This window comes from Neolamprologus brichardi, chromosome 1, assembly GCF_056152115.1.
Source record: "Neolamprologus brichardi isolate AB-2024 chromosome 1, ASM5615211v1, whole genome shotgun sequence".
NCBI lineage: Eukaryota > Metazoa > Chordata > Actinopteri > Cichliformes > Cichlidae > Neolamprologus > Neolamprologus brichardi.
In genome coordinates this window covers 29,293,032-29,317,263 of record NC_142104.1, presented here as the reverse complement: position 1 = coordinate 29,317,263, position 24,232 = coordinate 29,293,032, and the positions used below count along the sequence as shown (strand labels likewise).

Here is a 24,232-nt window from a genome sequence, read left to right as displayed (position 1 = left end):
GTGAATGATAAGGCAGTTTAGAATGATCAGTATGGCATACCAGAGAAGTCAGAAATGGTCTCTTCAGAGTCCACATTAAGGTTTTCAGAGCTGTCAGCTGTACCGATGGAGGCCTCAGACTCCAGGGTCTCATCATCTGATGCTCGTGGCTCCAGAGATAGCATCTCAAAGGTCAACTCCTCCCTGTAGAGACAAGCATCATCCAGAAAAACAAATGAGCTGCGCACAAGTGATGACACACAGCTGGCATCAATGCAACACACAAGCCAGATAATTCAACATTTAAAGCACAGTGAGAATGTTTACTTCTCTTTCTGAAGGCTTTCAATTTCCTCTGTCAGCACCCTCTCTTCCTGCTGCATGGCTGCCTGCTGATGCTCCGGGATGTCAGGTAACGACTCCGCTCCCTCTTCACCGCCACTCTCTTCTATGGCAGCGTCAGCCATAGGCTGCAGCCGCGGACTAACAGGAGGTGAAGGTATGTGGTAGCTTGGTCGCTGGGAGCGACCTTTTCCCTGAGGAGCAAATCAAGAGCGGACTTTTAATTTTTTTAAATGTTGATTATCATAAAATGTAAACGCTGTTATATACATTACAGCTCTTCGAGCTGGCAGCTCTTGACTCACACATGCATTGACCAATCAAACCCAGACACAGTTTATGAACAAACTTTACCTTTTTGGCTGCATCTGGTTGCTTTGAGCAAAAGTAATAAGAATCAAAATTTCAGCAGTGCCAGGTTCAAAATGGTCAAGCTTAATGTGCAGAAATAATCTGGTAATTCTAGTGACTGAGTGATAGCTGCACTTCAGGAGGACACCATCTTGCGCTTCTTTAAAGTTGCAACAATATTACTAATTGCATTATACCAGGGGTGTCAAAACCTGCAGCCTGTGTGCAGGATCCAGTCCACAGAAAGGTTCAATCTCACCCTGTGCATAGATACTGAGAAGGAGTGGAAGATTTTTCTTTGGACCTACTGTATTTGGCCCCGGGAGGCATTGTGTTGGAAATTGTTAAGAATGAATCACATCATGAGTGGCTATCCAAACTGTGCAAATTTAATCTAAACAAGTATCCTGAATCATCGGTTTTACAGCCTTCAACCTTGGGATCATGAGTTATTTTATTTTCAGTTTCACAAAGAAACTGACCCACAATGTGCTAATTGCTATTTGCTGTATTACGCTAAAGCCGGACTGACATTTTATAAATGGAAAAAAAAAATCACACATGAGTGAGTTCTTTTATTTTAATAGGTTATTATACAATGGTCAGCATGGGTTCAAATTTCGTGAACATGGCTCATTAACTAAAATGACTCTGACACCCCTGCGTTACACTAAAATGGCACTTTGTTGGGGAATGAAAGTCTTCCAACCCACCGAAGAAGAGAAGCCTGAAGAAAAACACAGTGATGACCTATGTCCACAACTTATGTAGACAGTTTCCTAAAAAGCCTTTATGCTGAATACCCTGAAAACATTCTATTAACATACAGCGATAAAGTAAATCTAATTATGAGATTTAATTGCATCCACATGAGATGGTAATAGAACACAATATAGCAAGAAGAACACCAACAAAACTGACTCAGTGCCATGATGACTCGTGCTTGATGGATGGATGACAGATGTTTATATCTCAACATGTACTGGATACAGTGTTCTGTACACCACAACACTGGATGATTCTTTGGGGATGCAAACCATGGTGTGTGTTTACATACCGTAATGTGTGCTATGCACATAAATCTAACAGCTATCAGTACTGGTCTCTGGGTAAAGGAAAAGACATGTTAGGGAGGAGAGAAGCAGGTTATAAAGGAGGAAATCATGGCAGGTCAAGCAGTGAAGGATTTTGTTGGGAGGAGTAAAGGTTAGGTAGATTTACAGTAGTAATGAGTCATTTCTCTGATAACCGTGGGCCCGGTCATGCTGATTGAGCTTACCATTGACCGTCGGATATGCGTCAGTTTGGACTTGGCTTTATTCTCAGCAAACTCCAGAGTGCTGATGTCCTTTAGTCTCACTTTGTACTTATTCATCTGTTCACAGATAATAAGTTCTACGCACCTATGAAGAGGCAGCAAGAGACAAACTTCAGTTACTGGAAATTTCAAACATTGTTGCAAAATGATAACTTCATATAAAAAGGTATATAACATTCCTCTCCATGCAGTTTTTTTCCCCCATACAGTACAATATATGGCATTTCTCTCCGCTTGGGTTACTGATTTCTATGGTTTTCTGTCAAGAAAGTAAATTAAATCTCTCAAGCCACTAACTCTATCCACCATTAGCTAGGAAATCTGCAGAATAGCAGGCCAAACTCAATTCAAATCAATCCAGTTTTATTTATATATTAATATATTATATTTATTTATATAGTATTAAACTATAACTCATTTCCAAATACACATATATCAAAGCAAACATTTAGAGACAGCACTGAGGAAAAACAGACTGTATTGAACTGATATGAGGCAACAATGCTGTTCTGTTACTAAGTAATGACTAAACTCACCACAGCTGACCTCTGTTCTCACTGCTTGTTCCTTTGTAACCTTCCCCACTTTCTTCTCTCATCAGTACTGGAGCCAGACAATTTTTATATATATTATTTATATTCTAAATAAAACTGATTATTCAGTTTTATCAATCAATCATTCTTATTAAGACCATAAGAAAAAAGGAATCTGGAATGTTTGCTAACTTTATTCTTTTCATTAATGCTGTTATTTAAATGGGTGGTTATGCTATTAAAATGTGTGTGTCAATGGCCATAACTCCGCTTCTGAGTATGTGTTGATCCCCCTCAGAGGCTTTGTTATTGTTTGTGTGGTACAGCCAGGTGTGGTCTATAATGGAAATGGCCACCCTTGGCCACCCATTGGGTCCACACCTGCGTCCCTGTCATAGAAAGGCATACCAGTGTGCTTTTTCATGCTTAACTTTACTGTTCTGATATGAAACAGATTCAGTCAACATCATTTTTTTTCTTTACCAAGATCTATTACCTTAGACGAAGGCAGTGAATTGTTTGACAGACATTATAAATATCCTTACGCTGTTGTCTTGTTGATGTCCTGGACGCTCTGCAGTGGATCAGTGGTGTCAGGACAGCGAAGGATGCAAGGAGCGAAAACTATAGCCAAGGCGTTAGGTGACATACGGTTTGTCTCCTCTTCCAAAGCAATCCTAAAAGAATGAATTCTGCATTTTACTTGTCTATCAAGAAGGAACTAAATCATCTTCATATATTAAGGAAAAAACTGTTACCTGACGAGATGAAATATGAGGCGTTCCAGAGTGTTTAGATGAGTTCTGCTTAGCTGGTCAATAACTGAATACACACCTCTGGTCATTTCCTTTTTATCCTGCAAACCTGTGAATTAATATCCCACACAAGAACTCACTTTTTACTATTGCAGCAAACCAATACGCATACATTCTGATGTCTGCAGAACATGTGGCCAAATTCTCAAGTGCAATTCAACTGAAGCACAGCAATAGTCGGCATATGCAACCACTCACCCATGACACGTATGAATTCGTCATACAGCTCAAATGTCATCAGAGGATTAGGCAGGTCTCTCAGCCACTGCTTGAAAACACTAGCAATAACGTGGATGTTGTAGTCGTCCAGATTCATGTTCTCCACATCTGTGGGACCGCAAAGACAATGCAGACACAAAACGCAGACACTGAATAATTGCAAGCAGCTTTTTAAAGCCAGCTTGCACCGTTCACCTTCTCACTGAGTTGCAGCCAAGTTTACCTGTATCAAGTCCCAGCTTGAGCTCCTTAATTTTATTGGCGGAACCAGATTTGCGGTAAATTCCCTCAGTGTAGAGGCCATGCATCTCAATGTAGTTGATAAGCTTCTCCACTACCAGAGGCACTGTTCTCTCATCGTTAGTCAGGCGAGAAACTTCTACTCCAAACTGTCTGGAGGACAGCTCTGGATCGAACTATTCAGACACAACCATAATATGCTCTTATAAAAACACACATATGACACATGCCTTCACACCATTCAGAGTTCATCCAAAACTAATGTTACAGTTTAAATATCATTAATTCAGCAAACTAAGTACGGTCTTTAACAATTTTCATAAGATCAAAAAGTAGAAATAACACTAACTACTGTACATAAACCCACAACAACACAATTACTGTCATGGGACATCACTGCGACGGTGCACAATATGGCCGACTCACCTTCTTACTGCATTTGGTGGTCGTCTTCTGGCAGCATTTTCTGTGGCAGGCGTACCGGCACACTGGATAGACACAGCCATAGAGATCAAACACATCATTTCCATTATCCACAGAAAGACAGTGCCTCCTCATTATTCAGCAGAAGTTGTAAGAAAAGGTTAAAAAAAAAACATAAAAAATTCAGCACATGAGAAGCCAAAGCAGTGTTGGCTGGCACGAAGAAAACATCCTGTGTGACTAAAGGGCAAAATTGTGTGGAGAAATCTCTGGAGACACGGAGCCGCAGACCCCATGAGTCCAGTTGAAAACAATCTGATTAGGGCCGAGGAGGGAGAGAAGGGAGGGGCTCAATCTCTGAGGCCAGACTGAACACAGCTCAGCCACAGAAGGGGTGGGTGTGTGTGTGTGTGTGTGTGTGTGTGTGTGTGTGTGTGTGTGTGTGTGTGTGTGTGTGTGTGTGTGTGTCCGCGCAAAACTTCATGTGAACATCCACGTGAAGCACAGAGATGTGTGTCTGTGCGCATTTGCGGTCATGAAAAAGTTATTTCTTTTATATCATATTAATTAAATTAGTTGGATTACGTAACTGATACTCTGGCATTCCCATTGCTATCTTGACCTATCTAGTTTGCATAGTCACAGGAACTTGATTACTTTTGGGGGGAAAGCAAGCAATTAAAGGTTTACGTTTATGTGTAGAATGAAGGTCACGGTCAGGCTGAGGCCAAGTCTAATGCCCTCTGCTGTGGAACCAACAGTGTATGTGTTCGTGTATGGAGCACACTGACATCAATGTTAAGGACATTTCAATTATCTGGTCTTTCCACCACTCTGGGAATTTTTAGTCTTTAACTTCACTTAGCAAGAACCTCGGACAACCTCAACAAGCTCAACTTTATCTGCACCGTTTCCATCAGAGGATGTTTTAAAGGAGTAAATCTGGGATTTGCTTCATTATGGTTCAGTTAACTATTAAAAGTGTTATAATTAGTTCATTTTAAAACTACTGATGTTCCTCCATCAGAGGGGCTACTCTTCATGCCACAATGCAAATTACAGCATCACATATATTTTAAGGTTGACAAAGCAGCACATCCAGGATTAAAAACTTTTTTTTGATTATTAATTTTCTGTCACTTGAATTACCGATCAAACATTTTTGTGCTAGCACGCTCCACATTCAGTGGCCTTCGAAGCGTCCACTTTTCCTGGCTGTATTACACTCAGGGGTTCTTTAGCTGTGACACTGTGCGTGCATACTCACATTTGCACACACAGGCCCGGTCCATCATCCAGATGAGCGACGAGCAATATTCACAGTATGTGGGGATGCTGTACTGGGTGGACTTGAAGATGTGGCCGTTATGCTCCTCCACCTGCAGGGGGCAGCAGAGCACAGGTTCATTTGAGTTTGCTTTCATATATTTTATATTGTGTGAGTGCACTTTTTCTGATTACATCACTATTTTTTGCAATGATTGTGAGCATGCCCTTAATGTTGACGAGGATAAAGGCAAATTTACATTGTCTGTGTCCTTCTTCCTCCGTTTCTTGCGTTCAGGTTTTGGCAATGGCTGCAGTTAAAAAAAAAAAAGAAAGAAAGAAAAAGACAAATGACAATAAGAGAGATATTTTACTTCTTATTATATTTCATTATCAATAAATAGCACCCAGTAGTTTTTTGTAAATATGAATTATTTGTGTGCCTATTCGATTTGTGTCTAATCACCTGTACAGTGAGAAGAGTGTCATTACCTTACTGAGTGTACAGTGTGCAGGTTTGTACTCAATCATGAACTCGTCCAGGAAAATCTTGAAGGTGTTCCCCCACACTTTGACAGGAGACTCCCTCCAGTCCCTCTGCTCCTGTCGCATGATCTTCTCCAAGATTTGCTCAAACAGTGCATAAAGGTCTTTGTAGCGGATACTCTTACCATCATCCATCTAGGGAGGAGTCACAGGAAGAATGCAGTATTTATCTTTCTAGTCTGGGAACACATGACTTTTCAGTTTAAATGGTTATATTCAAATATAAAAAGCCTTCAGAGGATTTACTGCGAGTGCTGTGGAGTAGGAGTTGAAGATATTACGACGAAATTCCTTCAGAGCCTTTTTAAACACGATGTCCACCAAGGTGTCCTTTTTACTGTCCTCTGCGTCCAAGTCGTTGATCTAAAACATGACACCAACATAGCATGATCATAAACGACACTGGACTAATACCTGATGTGCAGTTCAAATATAAAGAATCAAAACTGATACTCAAGTTCATCTTCGAGCTCTACGTAATGCAGATGGCATATATTGCTGTACCTTCTTCACAAGGAAGTCGTTCATGCTCCTGTAGTCGCCGATGGAGGTCAGTATCTGCAGCGTGTCATTCTGCCGCTGGGCAGACTCCAGAGCCACGCTGCTGATCTTCACACTACGCCTCCGCTTTACCTTGGGAGATGGCTCCCTGTTCTCTTTCGAGTCTCTTAATGACTGATTTAAGGTCAAATCAGGACTGCATGGCGGCGACATGTTTTCCTGACCTGCTACAAGAAAGAGAACTCCAGTTGGTGACGCTTCAGAGGCAACAATATTATTTTTATTCAATATATTTGAAGAACTAATTACATTTATTTAGTAAAAAGCTTTTCAGCATCTATTATCTCCTACTCAACAACTTTCCGTTCTTAAAAGACAAAAAGAATAATAACAGTATATCTGAAATCACACCTTCTCCAAGCAGAGGACCAGTGTCTCCAGTGTCTCCATCCAAGGCCTCAGCCCCACAGATCAGCTTTTCTCTGGAAGTCTTCTTATCCCCATACTTGCTCTTGCCCCAAAAACGCGGCCCAAGAATCTTACGACTCCTAGTCGAAAGGAAACAGAAGTGACAAGCAAATGAAAAAGTCTCAAAAGCCCAAATCATACAAAAACAAAAATCGTGTCAATGACAAGACATGGCTGTATGCAGAAGACTCTTTTCTGAAGGTAATAGCACTATGTGATACAATCAATGTGTACATATGTTATTGTGCTCATGTAATTATATATTTTTATATAGTTATGCTTTTCTTTTGTGTGCATTTTCCTATTTTTTGCTAGAAATGCAAAGTTGAATAGCAAACCTTCCATCTTGTGAATTTTTACGTAGCGAGTCCTCTTTGACCAAATCGCCTGATGACATGGTTTTGTGTAGCTTCTTTTTCTCCTCGGAGCTTGCAGGCTGAAACAACATCGGGACAGGTAACATTTTTAAGACAAAATGGCAAAATGAGAAGGAAAAAAAAAAAAAGAGATTCCATTTGTTCAAGTATGATTATGAGCTGAAGGCAAAAATGAGCCACTAGATGGCAGCACCACATCACTGGTGCTGCACTGGCTGAAATTACATTTTGCCAAACATGATGTAAAAAAGGTATAACACAAATACTAAAGCACAAGGCTTGTAATATAGAGTTGAAAACAAATGATACAGTTCAGTTTTTTTGTAGTTGAGGAGAATAAGAGTTTAAGTGATGGGAAAAAAAAAAATCAAGACCAAATTTTTTTTTATGATTTTCAAGGTTTGGCTAGTGGCTGGTGTTATCTGCTAAGAGAAAGAAGAATCAGGTGACATGCAAATCTTACTACCAAGGACAGAACTAGAAGTAAATCAACAAGGAAAGTCGGTGTAAAAGCTGTGAGAGAAAATGAAGCCAAATTATGTTAGAAAAGCATCTATGTTAAAAAGCTTCATGTTTCAGGAAGAACACGTTTCAAAAGGTGTCCTGCATCGTGATGCATAAATCCAGATTCACACTCACTGCTGATTTCTGGAGCGGTTATCAAATGTAGTAGTAGATTCAAAGTTGTGATGTGCTTACATTCACGTCTTTAAAAGCTGACATGAATATTACACATTACCCCAAACATAAAATCCAAAATGATCTCAAGGCAGGTATTCCAATATGCCTTTGAAATACCTGCCAGAAAACTTGTTAATTTTTTAAAAAAATTATTATTGAGAAAAGAGAAATTTATTGGAGCTCATATTGATTCAGAGGTGTGATGCAGACCTATGCTCTCTCTGCTGAGTGGGTTAGAAATGTCAAAGAGAAGCCACGCTTATAAGAACTTAGAGAGGGCCACTTGTGGCTTGGATGGCGCCTGTTACCATGTCTGAGTCACTGAAACAGGACTCTCTTAGGCATGCCTCCGTGGAGCTCTGTTTGGAGAGGGGTAGAGTGTAATGACGGGGGCTGTGGAGGCTGTCGCCATCATAGTCTTCCTCGTCTGAATCGCCCCCAACTGAGAGAAAGGGGGTGCGGGTGAGGAAGTCGGAGCGGGTCCGTGCCATTCTGGCTTTCTTTTTTTGGCCCGCTCTGCCAACCTGGAGTTTACCAGAAGTGATAACAGCATGTTTTAATGGAGCCTTTAATAACCTGAGCTTCAGTGCATCGTGGTCCTCATGTTGGTGTGCTGCGCTATTCTTAGCGTAAGGCTGAGCTATCCTGCCAAGATTCATTCGTTCACAATACAAATCTGCACTCCTGAAAATATGCAAACACACGTCAAACAAAATGCTCATTTTAAAAAATTGCTTACATCCCGCGCTTTTGTTCCCTTAGACGATTTGGGCACAGACGTTGGTCCCTCTTTGGAGATTTCAGCTTGTGTGTCTTTAGTGACAGTATCAGTGGCAAACCTGATGGAAAAAAACATAAGCACAGAAAATTTCATCAATGTAGGGAATCTATTAAGTAATAAGCATGAACAAATGTGTCATGCTTATTACTTAATAGAGGTAGAGAACTCCAGAGTGTGGAAGAAAAATTAAAGACACTCTTCTGTTACATTTTGGGATCTTTCAAATGACTCCGAAGTATGTTTAGTTGGAGAAATGAGACAAGCTCTGTGAAAAGTCCCAGCCTCCACCTCAAATCTGCTATTGTAGTACAAAAATAAAAATGCATAAATAGTTTAATTTGGTACTCACTTTGCAAATGTCACTTTGTCATTTGGAGAGAAGAAGATGCTGCCAGGCTTATCTCTCATACCAACTGCAGTGCCTTGATCGCTTGGTTGCTTCTTGGCAGTTGCTCTATCTTTGCTTCCTCCCCTGTCTCTGGACTCTAGTGTGAGTTTGGGTGCCCAGCCCTCGGGAACGGACTTATTCTCCATGTGAATTTTTGTAGGAGCAGAAGCAGGTGGTGGAGGCTGCTGGGGTTGAGGAACAGTGGAGTCGGACAGCGTCCTGGTATGAGGAACCTCCCCTGCTGCTCTCTGAACCAGCACCGAAATGGGTCTGAGGGGCTTCCTGGAGGCTGCGGCTCCACTGACATCTTGTCCGCTCTGTCGACTCTGCTCTATCTTGAGCAGAGCCTCGTCTTTTTGTTTCTCAAACATATCTCTTTCATACTGAACGAAGTAGAGACGCTGCTTCTCCAGCACTTCTTTCTGACGTCTTATCTGCTCCATCATCTCCTTTTCATTCTGCTGCTGCTGATTACGTTGCCTTTCCTCCTTCTCCTCGTTCAGGCGCACCAGCTTCTCTATGACAGCCTGGTCCGCTTGAGGCACTGAGGTGGGAGCAGGGACGGCAGGTCTGTCTGGTTTCTTTGATGAAGGTGTTAAGTCGGCCGTCTGGCCTGTAGAATCTCGAACTTCTACAGAGGGGCGGACAGCGTTACTCAGCTCCTCACTTAGCGGTGTCTCTTTCTGCATACTGATGACCACCACCACTGGGCGCCGTGTTGACTCTCTTCTGTTGATGACGGATGTGGCTGTGGAGACGGCTGCATCTTTGCTTTGTTGAGATTCTGCAGCAGAATGGGAGATTACTGCGCTGCCCTCACCAGCAGGGACATAAAAGGTTGGGAGGTAGTCGACTTTGGGCGGATCTACATGGGCGGGGTCCGTTTTGATCGGGCTGCCTTGGTGGGCAACAGTATCAGAAAGCTCTGTCCTGTATGGTTCCGCTGGCTTGGGGCTTGTTGAAACAACATCCACGTTAGGCTCTGAAACTGGAGAAACTGGCGGGAGAGGGGAGAAGGGGTCCTCAATGTCTGTCACCTCTTCTCTGGCCTTTGGTGGCTCCTCATCCATCATGAGAAGCTCAAAGCTGCCTTTGGAGCTCTGGCTGTCAGGTGTGCCTTGGGGTGAAAGCAGAGGTGGGCTTGCAGGAGGCACCAGCTCAAGAGACCAGCGCCGGTCCTCGCCCGGGGACGCCGCTCCGCCGCTATTTGCCCGCACTTTGAGGAGCTCCAGGCTGAACTGGGCCTGCTCCAACTCTCTCATCCGCCGACTCTCTCTCTTGGCCCGGGTGGTTCTCTGGCTAGGTTCATCTGCAGTCCTAGCCCTTTCTCGCACCGTCACAGAGGGTGCTGGTACTGACGTTGCTGCTTCGGTTTGTGTTTTGGAGGGGCTCTCTTTTGTCGCAGCATCTTCTCCTCCTGTCTCCTTAACCACCTCCTGGAGGCTCTTTTCTCGTTGTTCATAGGAACGATCCTCCCAAGTGCTGAGGTCCAGTCCCATAATTATTTCTTGTGGCTCCTCCTCCTCGTCTTGCGAGAGGCTCACCTGTCCATTCTGGAGCTGAAGGAGCTGTTCCTGCTGCTCCCTTTTCTCCCTGAGTTTCTGCTCTTTTAGTTTCTTGAAGCTGACAATCAGGAAAGTATTACTGTGTTAACGTAAATTAAACATCTAACACCTTTCATCACTCTTTGTACAAGTAAAGTTACTGATGACAAATTTGATCTAGCTCGAACATTCAGCGGTGTCAGAGTCTCATACACAAATTCTCAGCTCACAGCAGCTCAGCTGTAGAGCTGCTTTGGGACGGATTGCTTGCGTAATTCTATGCTGTTACATGTACCAAGCCTAGCCTGAACAATGCCCAAATACATGGTGGGAGCTGTGTGCAAAGATTAATCTGGTTTTTAACCAGCTTTAGAGGAGGGAGAAAAAAAAAAAAGAAAAAAAAAAATCACACAGTCATCTACTCTTAGAAGCTATTTTCTAGCTATTGACCCTTTTAAAATGCTTATATACCTCAAGTTTCTATAAACAGGTGCATGGCTTACCTTCGCCTGGTGAGGAAGCCTTTGCAAACTGCCTGTAGTTGTATCACAGCACCATACAGGCGCAAGTAGGCTTCTCTGGCTCGGTGACAGCGCCAGGCTGCCTGAATGACCAGAGCTGCTGTGCAGCGCCGACAGAGCGAGAACCTCCATGCCCTCTGTAGCACCAGAGCAGCCTCCCTCCACAGCCTGAACCTCTGACGATCTCTGTAACCTCGCCAGTGTTTCTGCAGACACAAAGCTGCCCCCTCCTGGACACTGAGGTCATAGTCGTCCTCCTCCTCGTCTATGGACCGGACAGAGCGCCACCATCTCTGTAATGAAAACATCTTTCATGCTCATCGAAGACAACTAATCCAATAATGTACAAGCACCTTCGTTCAAAGTGGATTTTTTTTCTTTTTAACTGGGAGTGTAAAATGAAGGAAATTACAATAGTTGGCATAAGGAAACAGCTGACAATATCATCTGTGAGTGAGGTGTTCTTTCATGTACGTTCATATTCTTTTTGCAAACTTTGCACTGTACTTAACACATTATTACATAGAACAAAGAGGGCAATGGGCTGTCATTCATTTTCAGTTACAATACTCAGACCCTTTTGCCTGATATAGGCATAAAATTAAACAAAACAAAATTAAACATTAAAACTCTCACAAATTCTATAGTAAAAACTGAGATATAAGGAAATGACAGATGCAAAGTAGATGGAGATGAAAGGAGTGACGGGGAAGAGCGCTGTACTATACCTGGATGCTGACCGCTGCTTCTCTCATCCGGACAAACTGCTTCCTCTCCAGCTGGGCTCTGAATCGCCGCTGCAGCATGACGATGAGTCTCAGAACTTCCTTGTGGAGGAAGGCCTGCAGCTGCTGACGCTCAGCCTCCCGCAGAAACACCTGAGGGGAGGAGCCGTGATGGAGTCAGTACAGGGCATCCACACTTATTGAGACAAAACTTAAAAAAAAAAAAAAAAAAAATCAATTACAAGCAAACACACATGCTTCAGAAAGCCTTGGGTGCATATGTGGTCACAAGAATGTCAAGAATGACCCTCTAATTATATAGACACCATCCCAGAAACATGCACTCCTCTATCATGCCCCATTCATACCCTAGACAAAAATACCAAATATGTGAAACTCATATTTCTTTTTTTAAATCTTTAATGAGTTTATCCCAACTCCCCATCCATAATGTCCTTGACCAGTAACAGTTTTCTTTGTATTTAACTAAAGAAATCAGTTGAAACAATGTAAAAACCTCACATTTTTTTCAGTGAATGACTCTCATATCATTGATATGTACACAGAAAATGTAACACACATCAGAAATAGCCTCGACAGTTTTTAAGCTGATATAAAAGATCTGGAGAAAAGAAGGGAGAAGGATTACCTTTGTCTTTCCAACTTGATATCCATCTGCTTTTAGGTCTAGCTGGTCCAGGCACTGCTGGATGCCCTCTCTGGTAGCACTGGTGCCCTCTGGAAGCAGCACACTGAAGTGGTGGACAAAGTCCTATCAAAGAAACAAGGACAGATATTAATGAGATGCATCCCACAGCTCTGTTATGTTCTGGATTTTAATTTTTTACAAGTCATTTGCACAAGATTCCTGTACAGAGATGTTTCACTTCAGTGGGGATTAATTTAAAATATGTCTCCAGACTGAAACGAGACACCCTTCTTACAGGAACAGCAACATCTTAAAAAATGCTGTCGAGCATCATGTGGTTTCAGGTGAAAATCCATGTCATCCGTAGTTAAGCTCAAACATCATGGTATAAATATGCTGAACTCCCACTCTTCAAACTGAGGCTCATTGTCTGAAGTCAATACAGTCTGCACCCTGGGCTGTAGGGGGTGGACAGGGAAACAGATGCTGTGTTTATACAATTACAAGCACGGGGAGTGTTTCGGAAAGCAGGGGACAAAGTAGAGCCTCTGTTCTAAACAGCAGAGTCCTCCAAAATGATCCCATGCTCAAGATATTTCTAATTACAGCTGACCGCAGCACTCAATATGTTTGGGAGAATTTTTGGTAAATGACCAACTCTGATGCTAAAATTATCAAAGTGAGGTCATCGAAATACCAGCTCACTGGTATTATAAACCAAATGTTAGACTTAAAGCCATAATGATATGTACATATAGAAAGTAAGCTGTTTTTATAGTAGCATTACAAGTTTTATTGGAAACTATTTCGCATTGATCGAAGAGATGTTTGGTAGGGTAAAGGTTAAAACTATAACTATATGCATCCAGGAAATAAAAATAAAAGTTGAGCTACTTGATTAGAAATTCATACATCTGTGGGACCTGGGTGGCACTGCATTAAAAACATGGAAATTACTGCATGGACTCGAGAACATGTCCAGAAAAAGGTCACAGTGCCATTCACAACGCTGAAGCTCTGCCATGGAGAGAAGCCATATGTGAGCATGATCTAGAAAACCTGCTGTCTTCTCTGGGTTAAAGTTCATCTGGGGCAAAGTGGAAAACTGTTCATTTACAGACTGCTGTTAGAAGAATAGGGGATGCTGCACATTGGTAACCATGGCGTGTCCAAGCTTTTTTGAGAAAAGTTGCTCCCATCAAATTCAAAATTATCTCATTTTCTTCTTTAAATCGAGCATTTTCTCACTTTAAACATCTGACATTTGGACAAACTTAAAGAGTCACTTATGTTAAAATGCCTCTGAAATTACTATTTAGGAATCCTGGCAGTAAAGACCTTAAATAATAAAACTATACTGGTTACACGTCTCCACAACATGGAAAGCAAATGAAAAAAATCTGACGTAGGAGTGAGCCACTCCCAAATCTGCATCTAACTTCATCTGCTTTATTAGTCACATTTCTTACAGGGTTGACATCATTCCTATGAGAGCCAGTGTGGTTAAAGATGGCTGCCACATCACATCCCTCATAAGTCCCTCATGACACAACATACAAAGAACCCCCAAATGAAACAACATCACCGACAAGTTTCCTGGAGATGAATTCATGGCTGGCGCCTGCACTCGTGGAAACATGAGTGTTGTTTAAGTTTTGGCTCAGGAGCGCTTCAGCAGCACTCTGGCCTGCGTAGCTATGATCTGCTGCTGAACTTTTAGCAAGTGGCTCTTTCAGTGCATTCTGGAAATTAAGATCTTTGGCATTTATCGACAAAGATCGCAAAATAACGCAAGAAGGGGAAACTCGGGAAATGAACAATGTTTAAAGGGGAGCTTCAGTTTTACACAGATTCGTTTACTAATCAGGGTAAATGCTCAGTCTGAGAAAATTTATGAATAGTGTCTTCTGTAAGTCTGCAGGCCTTTGTCAAGACAAATAACTTAATAACGAAAAGTTTTGCTGCAAACCTTTTAGTTTAATATGGAAAGCACATAATCGGGTATCATAGAACAGATTAAAGACAGATCTTCCATCATTCTCTCATAAAGTTTACATGATTTTTATGATGAAAGCAATCCATGTTGCTTTCCAAAGGAAAAAAAACAAACAAACAATAAATGACGGTTATAAAGATAGGGTTGTAAATTGAGTTCTTGAGAGTTATTTTACTTTTAAAAATAACAAAATTATAATTATTAGTGATGGTATAAAATATGTTTACTTCCATTATTAGTTTGTCTAACAAAAAATGATCTATCTTAAAATATATTTTATATTGTACTGTACCTGGTTTAGTCGCAAGTAACTTTTTCTGTACTACATTACTATTTTTTTGGATAATCATTCCTATTACATGTTGAATTTTAATTAAGGGAAAGTACATTAACAATCCGTAATCACTAATTAAAGGATCCCTAACTGAACAAGAGGTTAGGAAGATGGATGGATGGAGCAGTGAGCCCAACCACTCTGGGTTATAAAATACTTCAGCCAAAGCCACATCAGACTCAGAGATGGGTAAAAGGTGTCCTTTAATGTCAATAACAACCCCAAGTGGTTATTATGAAGCGTAACCAGATGCTTGAAGAGTATACAAAGTGTAATTGTGTGTATTACCTTGAAAGTGTACTTGATGTTGTAACCCGACTGCCGGATGTGTACTGTCTCCAGCATACCTGTGTAACGCAACTGCCTCAGCACCAGGTTATCGTTAAACCGTAAGGGCAGCTGAAAGAGAGAAAGAAAGCAAGAGAGGGAGAAAAAAAGGAGGCATGGGGGGGGGGGGATTTAAAAAAAAAAAAAAAAAAAGGAGGAGCGACAGGCAGCAGAGGTTGCAGAGAGACGACGGGAAAATGATAAACAGCTTTTAAAAAAAAAAAAAGTCCAAACTTCAAAGGAAATAAGTAATGCTTTGAAAACTACACCGAAACAGTCAAAGTGGCCGCAGGCTGGAGGGAGCACACTGTACCTTCTCAGCATTGGAACGGATGCACTTGACAAAATAAGGCTCAGACTGACCCAGAGTCTCCATTAGCTTATTGAGAGAGGCCTAGAGGACAAGACACAAAAACCAAAATATTAGAATTAACAGAGAAGAAGATAACGAGCTGAGGCTCACTTCACAGCTGTTTGACAGGCAGAAGTCAAAGTCAGGTGACTGTTGTCAGCTATAAGTAACTGGTCCATTTGCAAGCAAAGCTCTTGTGCTGCAAGATTAAAGTATCTGCCTGGGATCATAATTACCAGCAACAAGTCTATGTTAGCATGCAGACTGGAAATAAAAAGGACAAAGACATGTGTGCAACATTTCCATGTGCCGTCATTGTATGTGTGTGTGTGTAAACACATGCACATATGTGTCAGCATGTGTGTGCGATAATTCAGTGGCAGAAGGAATTCAGTCTCCTCCCCCTCCATGGGAGATTAAAGCAATCAGCGCAGCACAGGATGTGGAAAGTGAAGTCATCCACACACAGGGGCCAGGGCTGCCTGCCAGAGGGGCCTCAGCGCTCGTCTCTACCTCCAACAGCCAGAGCACACAGTTCACGTTCAAAGAACTTGGGAAGAAAATAGAAAATTTTGCTCTCTGGAATTTGTTCTCAGCCTTTTGTGTGTTACTAGCTAATAATGCAAACTCCTATCAGACATTTTGGACCTGAAGAGCACCAAATTATTCTGATACTGATACTGGAAGCTGTGCCTGTTCATTCTTTGTGAAGAATTTTCCAAAGGGTGTGTTTTTCTTTTTCACTAAATCAAATATATTTTATTACCAGACACGATGTCATACAAATATGACTTTTGGGTGTGGGTAACTACATGATAGACACCTCACACACACTGGATCCAGGATTAGAAAGTGAGCAGTAAAGGCTGCACTAAAAGAAACTAAGCCATCAAATGGACACACCTTGTTTTTGTCACATTCACAGCTGGGAGGGGATTCCTCCAGCCTGCTCAATCTCACCCTGGTGAGATTTTTATTGTGAGAAGCACTGAGAAGGAAATTATTGAGCTGTGTGTGTGTGTGTGTGTGTGTGTGTGTGTGTGTGTGTGTGTGTGTGTGTGTGTGTGTGTGTGTGTGTGTGTGTGTGAGAGAGAGAGAGAGAGAGAGAGAGAGAGAGACCTGGAACTGTGCGCTGATGCTGGGTGGTTTCTTCTTCTTGTGGAGGTGCAGCAATGACTTGGTGATGCGGTCGTGAAGCGTCAGATTGTTGAGGTACTTCAGTGACTTCACATTGAGTAAATGCTGCAACAATAATAATGTCAGAGTCAGTTAATAATATAAGAAGTACCATCTATTTAATTTGTATTTAGTAAATAAAAGGGTCGCCAAGATTGAAAAAGGGACCGACAGGAGCAGTAAGTCCTTCTTCTGATACTCATCTGAAGGATGTTCCTCAGTAAGCAAGATGGACGCATATCAAGACAGACTTATCTAAAATTATTTAAAGCTCAGAGTGGTTTCACATACAAACTCAATCTTAGAGAAGCACCAACAGATGGGATATTTAGTGATTTTGCATTTAAAAATAGTGCATGTTTTGCTTTGCTGTTTTCAGTATTTGTTTTTTTAATATTTCAACTGTTAAAGAGCCTGGTACTGTTCGGAAGCAGATCACCATATCTTTCTGTATAAAAATTAAATATCCAAACACTTAAATTCAAGACTGGTGATATATATGTATAGTAAACAGGAGTGGCCCCAGGGCAGAGCCCTGGGGAACAAGTCATGGTGACTTTATGCTTGCTGTCTGTATGCACTGTGACCTATAAGGGTAAATTAAAAATACTGTGCACTGTACCTTTGGAAGAACGGGCTTAGATTTGTAGTTTTTGTTCCTCCTGGAAGAAAAATAAAACAAAAACTGAAAATCTAGTTCAGCAGTTCTTTAAATCAGCAAGTCAGACAGGTGGGTTTTTCTTTTCTTTTTTAAGTCAGGTCAACAAAACAACCTATAATTTCAGATTTCTTTCCTAAATATGTCATATTCCTGTCAATAAAGCAGAATTTTATTGATCCCTGAGGGGAAAGAAAGTCTCCTTCACTTGCTCTCTGCCATACAGGGGTTTAGAGGTCAGGTTCAACTAGAGATCAGCACTGACTGAGCTTGCAGGAATGTAGTCATTGCTGGAGGAGACTTCATCAGGACAGATGTTTGAACTTTAGGGTTTACTTGTGTCTAGACTGCAGCGCTAACCAAAAATAACAAATTACTGTAGAGCAAAAAGAAAATAGCATCTCGATACTGACATGAGGATGTCGTGGGCTCTCTCCAGGAGTTTGCTGCTGGTAGAGTTGAGAAAGATGCCATCATCTTCTGCGGTAGAGCTGCTGGATGATAAGTGGCTCTGTCTACCCACGCGCCCGTTCCAGCCGAGCCCTGGGGAACCCCTTTAGACCAAACATACAGACCAGTAAATAATTTGAAAATAAAAAAAAATAAAAGATATCTTTTAAAGCAAATCAAACTTTAAATCTATGTTGATCTCTATATAATAATAATTCTATACATCATTAATAGTTTCATACATTTATTAATTATAAGCAATACAATACAAAACAATTTGAGCAGTTCGTTCTCAATGTTTTTTTCAATTAATCATAGCCATCTATTTCCATAAACTAACTGTCTGTTGTAACTTTACTTTTTTAGCCTGTGTAGAACATCTTCTGAAATACATTTATTACTTTTACTTTGTTCACTTGAAGCTCATCAAGAGTACCTGAGGGATGTACTGTGGAAGTCCAATATTTTATATTTACAGTGTGTGCTAAACAAAGAGTACTACAATAGATGTAGACGCACCGTCGTGAGCCGAGGTCTGAATCTGCCTTCGGAGGATGAATTTTATGTTTGGTGTTCATACCTTGGTTAATTTTTCTCCCTGTTTTCTTTAGCATTTTTTAAGCTTGTAGTTCTTGTTATAGTTTAGTTTTAATGTTTGTTCTCTCAGCATTTCCTGTCTCATCCTCTTGTGTCAATTCCTGTAGGTTAGGTTCATTCACATGTCTGTTTCTCCCTGTTTGGCTTCTCACTTCCTGTTTTATTTTGATTGGTTACTTGTCTCTAGTGTATTTTTTCATTTTAATCCCATCTTTTCTCATTGTCTTTGGTTGCCTCCTCCATCTTCTTATTCAGCTATGTCCACTTTCTTTAATAACCTTAATGTGTTTACCCACATAGCAAAATTGGTATGGCCCAGATCAGGCCCACACAATGTGCTTAAACATGGCCCACATACCGCAAAGAATGACGGCCCTTTGGTGGCCCAGATCTGGTTTGCCAGATGTGGCCCACACATGGGCCAGCACAAGGCCCGTTGCAGACACACTGGTTGTCCTGTGTTGGCCCATGTGTGGATTACCTTTGGCAAACCTGATCTGGGCCACCAAAGGGCCGTCATTCTTTGCGGTGTGAGGGCCATGTGTAAGTTGTGTGCAGCCACGGGCCAGTTGCAGACACACTGCTGGCCCTGTGCTGGCCCAGAACAGTTTCAGCTCTGGTCCCAGATGTCAGCCTAATGTGTACCTTAATCAAGCCATGTAATAACATGTGCTGGAACGTAATAGTGCAAAAGTAACATGCAAAACTGTTCACAGTGTGAATGGGCTGATTCTTATAAAGCGCTTTTCTACTCTCCCGGATTACTCAAAGGGTGCTATACAACATGCCACATTCACCCAGTCACAAACTTTCTCTAAACTGAGTGTCTCCTAACATTCACACTCCTGACATGCAGACTGGAGGAGCCAGGGATTGAACCACTGACCTTCTGATTAGTAGGTGACCTGCTCTACCTCCTGAGTTACAGCCACCCGCTGGCTGTGCATGAGTAAACCGTCACTAGGTTTTGGATAAAGTGTACACTCACAAACCTGTCAAACCTGCATTTGAAACGCTGGCTACCATAGCAGTATAGTGTTGCAACATGGTATTTGAGTCTTCTAACTAAAATAGGAAAATAGGAAGATAACAAAGTGCCATCATTGCCAGACCTGGCCCACATCTGGTTGACATACACTCTGCCATGACACCAGTCAGTCAGAAGTCCCAGCTTGATGCCAGATCCGGGCTAGACCTGTTTTCAATGGGCCTGGGCCACATAAACCAAACTACAATCCAGCCAGGTGTGGCACTGCATCACATAGACAGTGCCATCTATGTCAGCCCTGGCCCACATCTGGTTGACATACGTCTTATCATGCTAGAAGTCAGCCAGCAGTGCCGGCCTGATACCAGATCTGGGCTTGCTATGTGGGTATATAGTGTTGTCTTCCCTTCAGTGTTTGTCTCAGTATCTTCCCATTCCCGTTTGTTTTTGAAATGCTCTGGTTTTTGGTTTCCATCTCATGGACTATATAATTCTGGGCTGTGAAATCAGCTGAACTAATGGTGCGCTTTTTGCTTACGTCTGTCTGCATGCGAGTCTGTATTTGAGTCTTCACCTTGCAATTCATCACACTGTCTATATAATCAGTTATTCCATCCCTTCTTTGTCAAGCTTGCAGGGTCCATAAAATATATACTAATAATTAAAACTGTCAAAAATAAGAAACACAAATAATAAACCAGGCAGTGTCAGTCATTGATTCTCCAACTTTAATCTAGCTGAATCTAGCTTCCCCCCCCCCCCCCCCCCAAGTATTTTATATAACCTAAAGGATTATCAGCAACAACCTGCTCCTTACCGTAAAAAGTTTACTTGATGAGTCATTGAGCTATTGAACATGTCTTAAGATCTATGTCATCCCTGTAGTGTTTTTTTATTTTACCACAACAGTTTCCAAACATCTGTTTAGAAATCACTGTTTTCCTTTTCACTTGGTTTGTCAGATGAGACGTTAAACAACAAATACTGAAAGTTTAGAAATCAGCGGCAAACGCATGGTTGAGTGGCTTTGTCCTTTTGGTACTTTTAAATAGTGTGATCTAAGTTAAAAAGGGGAAGTAATTTTCATTCCCTTTTCCAGAAGACAGAATGAATCTCTGGTACAGAAATCCCTTACTGAAGCCCCAAAGGGTTCAAAACCTCAGGCCTCAAGGTGGAACCCAACCACGTGTCCAGAACCCAAACAAAAACATAAGTGGTCAGTCATGGTTAAAACCCATCAGACTGTTTTGGTTTTTAAACCCATAGCAAAAATGAAAGAGGGGTAACGAAAGACAAGTAAACAAAGACGATCTCCATCACTACTCAGAACAGAGCACAGCTGTGCGTCCTCAGATCCACTGAGGTGCGCCGTTTTGTTTCCTGTTCATCATTCATGAGTTTACAAGAATTCCTCCACATGTGTTACAGGCCACACATTATTACACACAGACTACAGCAGCAAGATATGCTCGCTGATTCATAGTATGTTATTACCCGGAGGTTGAATCATTCATAAAGAGAAAACCAGGTGGGACATCTGTGTGTGTGTGTGTGTGTGTGTGTGTGTGTGTGTGTGTGTGTGTGTAACCAAATTCAGTACAACCACTGAACAGTTAGAAGAGAAGAGTTTCTGCTGCAGGGCTGCCTGCTTGGTTTGAAAGTGACTCTTAACGTCCACTGCTTAAATGCTGAGTAAAAAATAACCTGTGTGATTAGCAGATCTGGGCGATATCCAAACTAAAACAACCAAACCGCAGCGTCTGCGCTTACTGTGTTATTGTGTTTAGCATCTTTGTTGCACAAGAAGGAAAAAATATTCCGCTCTTGGAACCATTTTAGCAAGTTTGGTCCAAAAATGAATTATCTCGGCACGAATTGGATGGATTGCAAGAGAAATTATGTTTTTTCAGGGTCTAAACAGGATGAAAACCTTTGACTGGTTACTCATCCAACAACTTTATTTCATTAGCACAATCTGGCGTGTTATGTAAAGCTAAAGACGTTCTCATACAGCCTCATCAGTATCTTTAATTTGTATATTAATAAGCAGATATTAGCATGCTAATATAAACTGATAGTCTGCAGTAGCATGCATGTTTAAATTAAAGCATCACATGGGTGTAACCTAAATTGAGTCAAATTGTTAGAACTTACTCGACCAGTGTAGTTCATTCTGATTTAAAAATGGTGATGATGCACAAAACAGATGACTTTTAATTTTTTTGCTCAAAAATCCATGTGTTAATTCTGAACTGTATTGGACATCAAGATGAAAATTTGAATCCGGAAGTACAACAAAAAAAGAAGAAGGAAAAAAAAACAAAAAAACAGGGGGGCATTCTTTCCACCACATTTCTTACTGTGGAGGTCACTGATGAGACCCAAAGGATGCTCCTACACCATCATCAACACAAAGCTATGTCTGCACAGTCCAAGGGGAGAAATGCAGATGATTTGTACAACCAGTCAGCATTACATTACAAGATGATAAATTTCTGTAGAAAAACCACAAACCTCCAGTGTGTAAGTATCAATCAAAATCTTTGCACTTCATCCCTACATAATCTGAGGACCAGCGTTTACCATCTATGGCCAAAATCAGAAAATATTTTTTTGCGTCACAAAACAAAGTAAAGCATAAATCTTCTGTATGGATCTGGTTCACCATATAAGGGAGATTTTCTCCTCAGTTGATCGTCTATCTCTGCAAATGGTGATAGTACAGTATGGCTTCTGTAGTGACTGTTTATCTCCATAGTGTCTCAGAGAGTCTCATAAAACACTGCTCTGTCCAGCTGACAAGCACCCTGCAGGGTCCGAACATTTATTACTCCCCGGGCACTTCTCTGCGATGCATAGCTCCGACTTTACATCACCGAGGAAGCAGCTGCAAGGGGTTTAGTGTTCTCCTAGCATGTGGAGGATGAGGGGAGCATGGAGGAGGAAGAGGAGGCAGGATGATGATGGTGGGGGGGGTTACCAGCTCCATAATGATCTCCTGTGTAACAAAAGCTGACTTGCATGAATCCCTCTGTGCTGCTGCAAATCTCACAGTGCACAGCTAATTACAGAAAGTGTCAGTGAGGGGTACGAGACCAACACTCAGGGTCACAAGCACGTGCGTCCATTTATTTAAAGGCATCCAATGTCTCTCTCAATGCTGGGAGGCAAATATCCTTACCACTGCATGTAGGACACAAGATTAGGACTGTCACAATATCAATGCTTTGCTCATTGTGGCCACAAAATGCCACAATAATAGCATTCAAGTAATTTCTATTAATATTTTGGGGGAAAGACGACTATCACACAGACACATTCACTGATGGATGCGTTAGAGGCACTTTGGGGTTAAGTATCTTGGATATAATACCATCAGAGTCAACACACTACTCTGCTGAACACAGTTTACAACATGGCCACTTACCGTGGTGATTTTTCATTGATGGTGTTGCTTCCCTGCAGGTCTGAGAGTGGCGTACGTGGACTCTTTCTAGTCACACCTGATCACGAATAAACATGTTGGCATCATGTGAAAGAACACGCACATACACTTCACACAAAACCATTCCAGAGAAAAAACACACTTCTTACACCGTGTGACACTCAAGTGTTACTGCAGTGACTGTTATGTGCCTTTTTTAAAATTGGAAATACTGCGGCTGAAGTAACATTTAACGCAGATTTGTGCGGTTAATAGCAAGGTTGTTAGTGCTGAATGATGTGAGATGATACTGAAGCATTATTTAGTTTAGTCTGGGCTGTAGGTTTGCTTAATACCATGATTGGCAATTTAAAATACTTAATTTTGAAACACTTTTTCCAACAATCAATTCTATGCTTTCAATATCTATGAAAGCTAAAAATCGGAGCAAAACGGTATTCGGATTACTTTTCCATACTTTATATAAAGGATAGATGTAGCCACTGATGTCATGTCATGGTTAGAAAAGTCTTGAACTGAGCATTTTGTCTCCTGACATCTTTGTGTTTCGAAAGTGAGTGATCGATTTGACTGAAAAAAAAAAAAAAGGCAATCAAATTGCTGTCCAAAAAAAGAGGAGTCAAACATAAGGCCCGGTGGCCAGAATCGGCCTGGCAAAGACTCTAATCTGGCCCACTGGAAGGCTTAGATAAGGAGGGTATAGAGTTTGAAATAAAGACCTCCCCCACTGCCATTCCTACTACACCAAAGTAGATAAATAATAGATAAACAATTAAATCACAGGAGATTTCTTGTTTTTTCACTACCATCTACCATAAACATTTCTTGTTTAATAATGGTTCTATGCTGCTAAAAATAATACATCTGTGAATTAATCAAAACACAGTTTTTTAATAAATGCAGCCCTGTGTGGATAATGAGCTACCAGAACTTATTCTGTAATTTTACACATTTGTCATAAGGAAAAAACGGATTTTTACTGTAGTACATGTTTTTCTTATATTAAGACATCCCAAGGATTAAACATTCAGTTCAATGCTACACTGACAGCATTTCTACATTGGCTTCACTGTTCAGACCCAGAGGCTACATCTATATTTTATATACAAGCTACAGCTTTGGTAGTGATAAATTTGTACTAACGTATATCATATTCCAGGATTTGTTTTGAACCTACAGCCAATCAATCACAGTGCTGAAATCCTACAACTCTAAAGTGTGTTAGCCTACTCATAAAGCACT

General features: G+C 41.3%; 1 protein-coding gene across 4 annotated transcripts in view; it reads right to left on the bottom strand.

Annotated features, from left to right (window-relative positions):
• Positions 1 to 24,232, bottom strand: part of myo9aa (myosin IXAa) — a 99,263-nt gene that overhangs the window by 2,094 nt on the left and 72,937 nt on the right. For 2 of the 4 annotated variants that reach the window (XM_087840650.1, XM_087840654.1), the window contains 29 exons: positions 22,973 to 23,048; positions 17,924 to 18,064; positions 17,475 to 17,514; positions 16,796 to 16,918; positions 15,638 to 15,718; positions 15,286 to 15,396; positions 12,668 to 12,790; positions 12,022 to 12,171; positions 11,276 to 11,586; positions 9,190 to 10,851; positions 8,799 to 8,898; positions 8,368 to 8,583; positions 7,340 to 7,437; positions 6,945 to 7,081; positions 6,537 to 6,760; positions 6,279 to 6,395; positions 5,979 to 6,167; positions 5,747 to 5,797; positions 5,488 to 5,599; positions 4,224 to 4,285; positions 3,781 to 3,973; positions 3,537 to 3,665; positions 3,282 to 3,387; positions 3,069 to 3,200; positions 1,952 to 2,075; positions 1,730 to 1,777; positions 676 to 696; positions 307 to 515; positions 41 to 183 (listed from right to left, as the gene is read on the bottom strand). In XM_087840650.1, the coding sequence (XP_087696776.1) occupies positions 41 to 183; positions 307 to 515; positions 676 to 696; positions 1,730 to 1,777; positions 1,952 to 2,075; positions 3,069 to 3,200; positions 3,282 to 3,387; positions 3,537 to 3,665; positions 3,781 to 3,973; positions 4,224 to 4,285; positions 5,488 to 5,599; positions 5,747 to 5,797; positions 5,979 to 6,167; positions 6,279 to 6,395; positions 6,537 to 6,760; positions 6,945 to 7,081; positions 7,340 to 7,437; positions 8,368 to 8,583; positions 8,799 to 8,898; positions 9,190 to 10,851; positions 11,276 to 11,586; positions 12,022 to 12,171; positions 12,668 to 12,790; positions 15,286 to 15,396; positions 15,638 to 15,718; positions 16,796 to 16,918; positions 17,475 to 17,514; positions 17,924 to 18,064; positions 22,973 to 23,048 (5,229 nt within the window). The remainder of the gene's footprint in view (positions 1 to 40; positions 184 to 306; positions 516 to 675; positions 697 to 1,729; positions 1,778 to 1,951; positions 2,076 to 3,068; positions 3,201 to 3,281; positions 3,388 to 3,536; positions 3,666 to 3,780; positions 3,974 to 4,223; positions 4,286 to 5,487; positions 5,600 to 5,746; positions 5,798 to 5,978; positions 6,168 to 6,278; positions 6,396 to 6,536; positions 6,761 to 6,944; positions 7,082 to 7,339; positions 7,438 to 8,367; positions 8,584 to 8,798; positions 8,899 to 9,189; positions 10,852 to 11,275; positions 11,587 to 12,021; positions 12,172 to 12,667; positions 12,791 to 15,285; positions 15,397 to 15,637; positions 15,719 to 16,795; positions 16,919 to 17,474; positions 17,515 to 17,923; positions 18,065 to 22,972; positions 23,049 to 24,232) is intronic. The other 2 variants (XM_087840659.1, XM_087840662.1) reach the window with 2 other exon arrangements.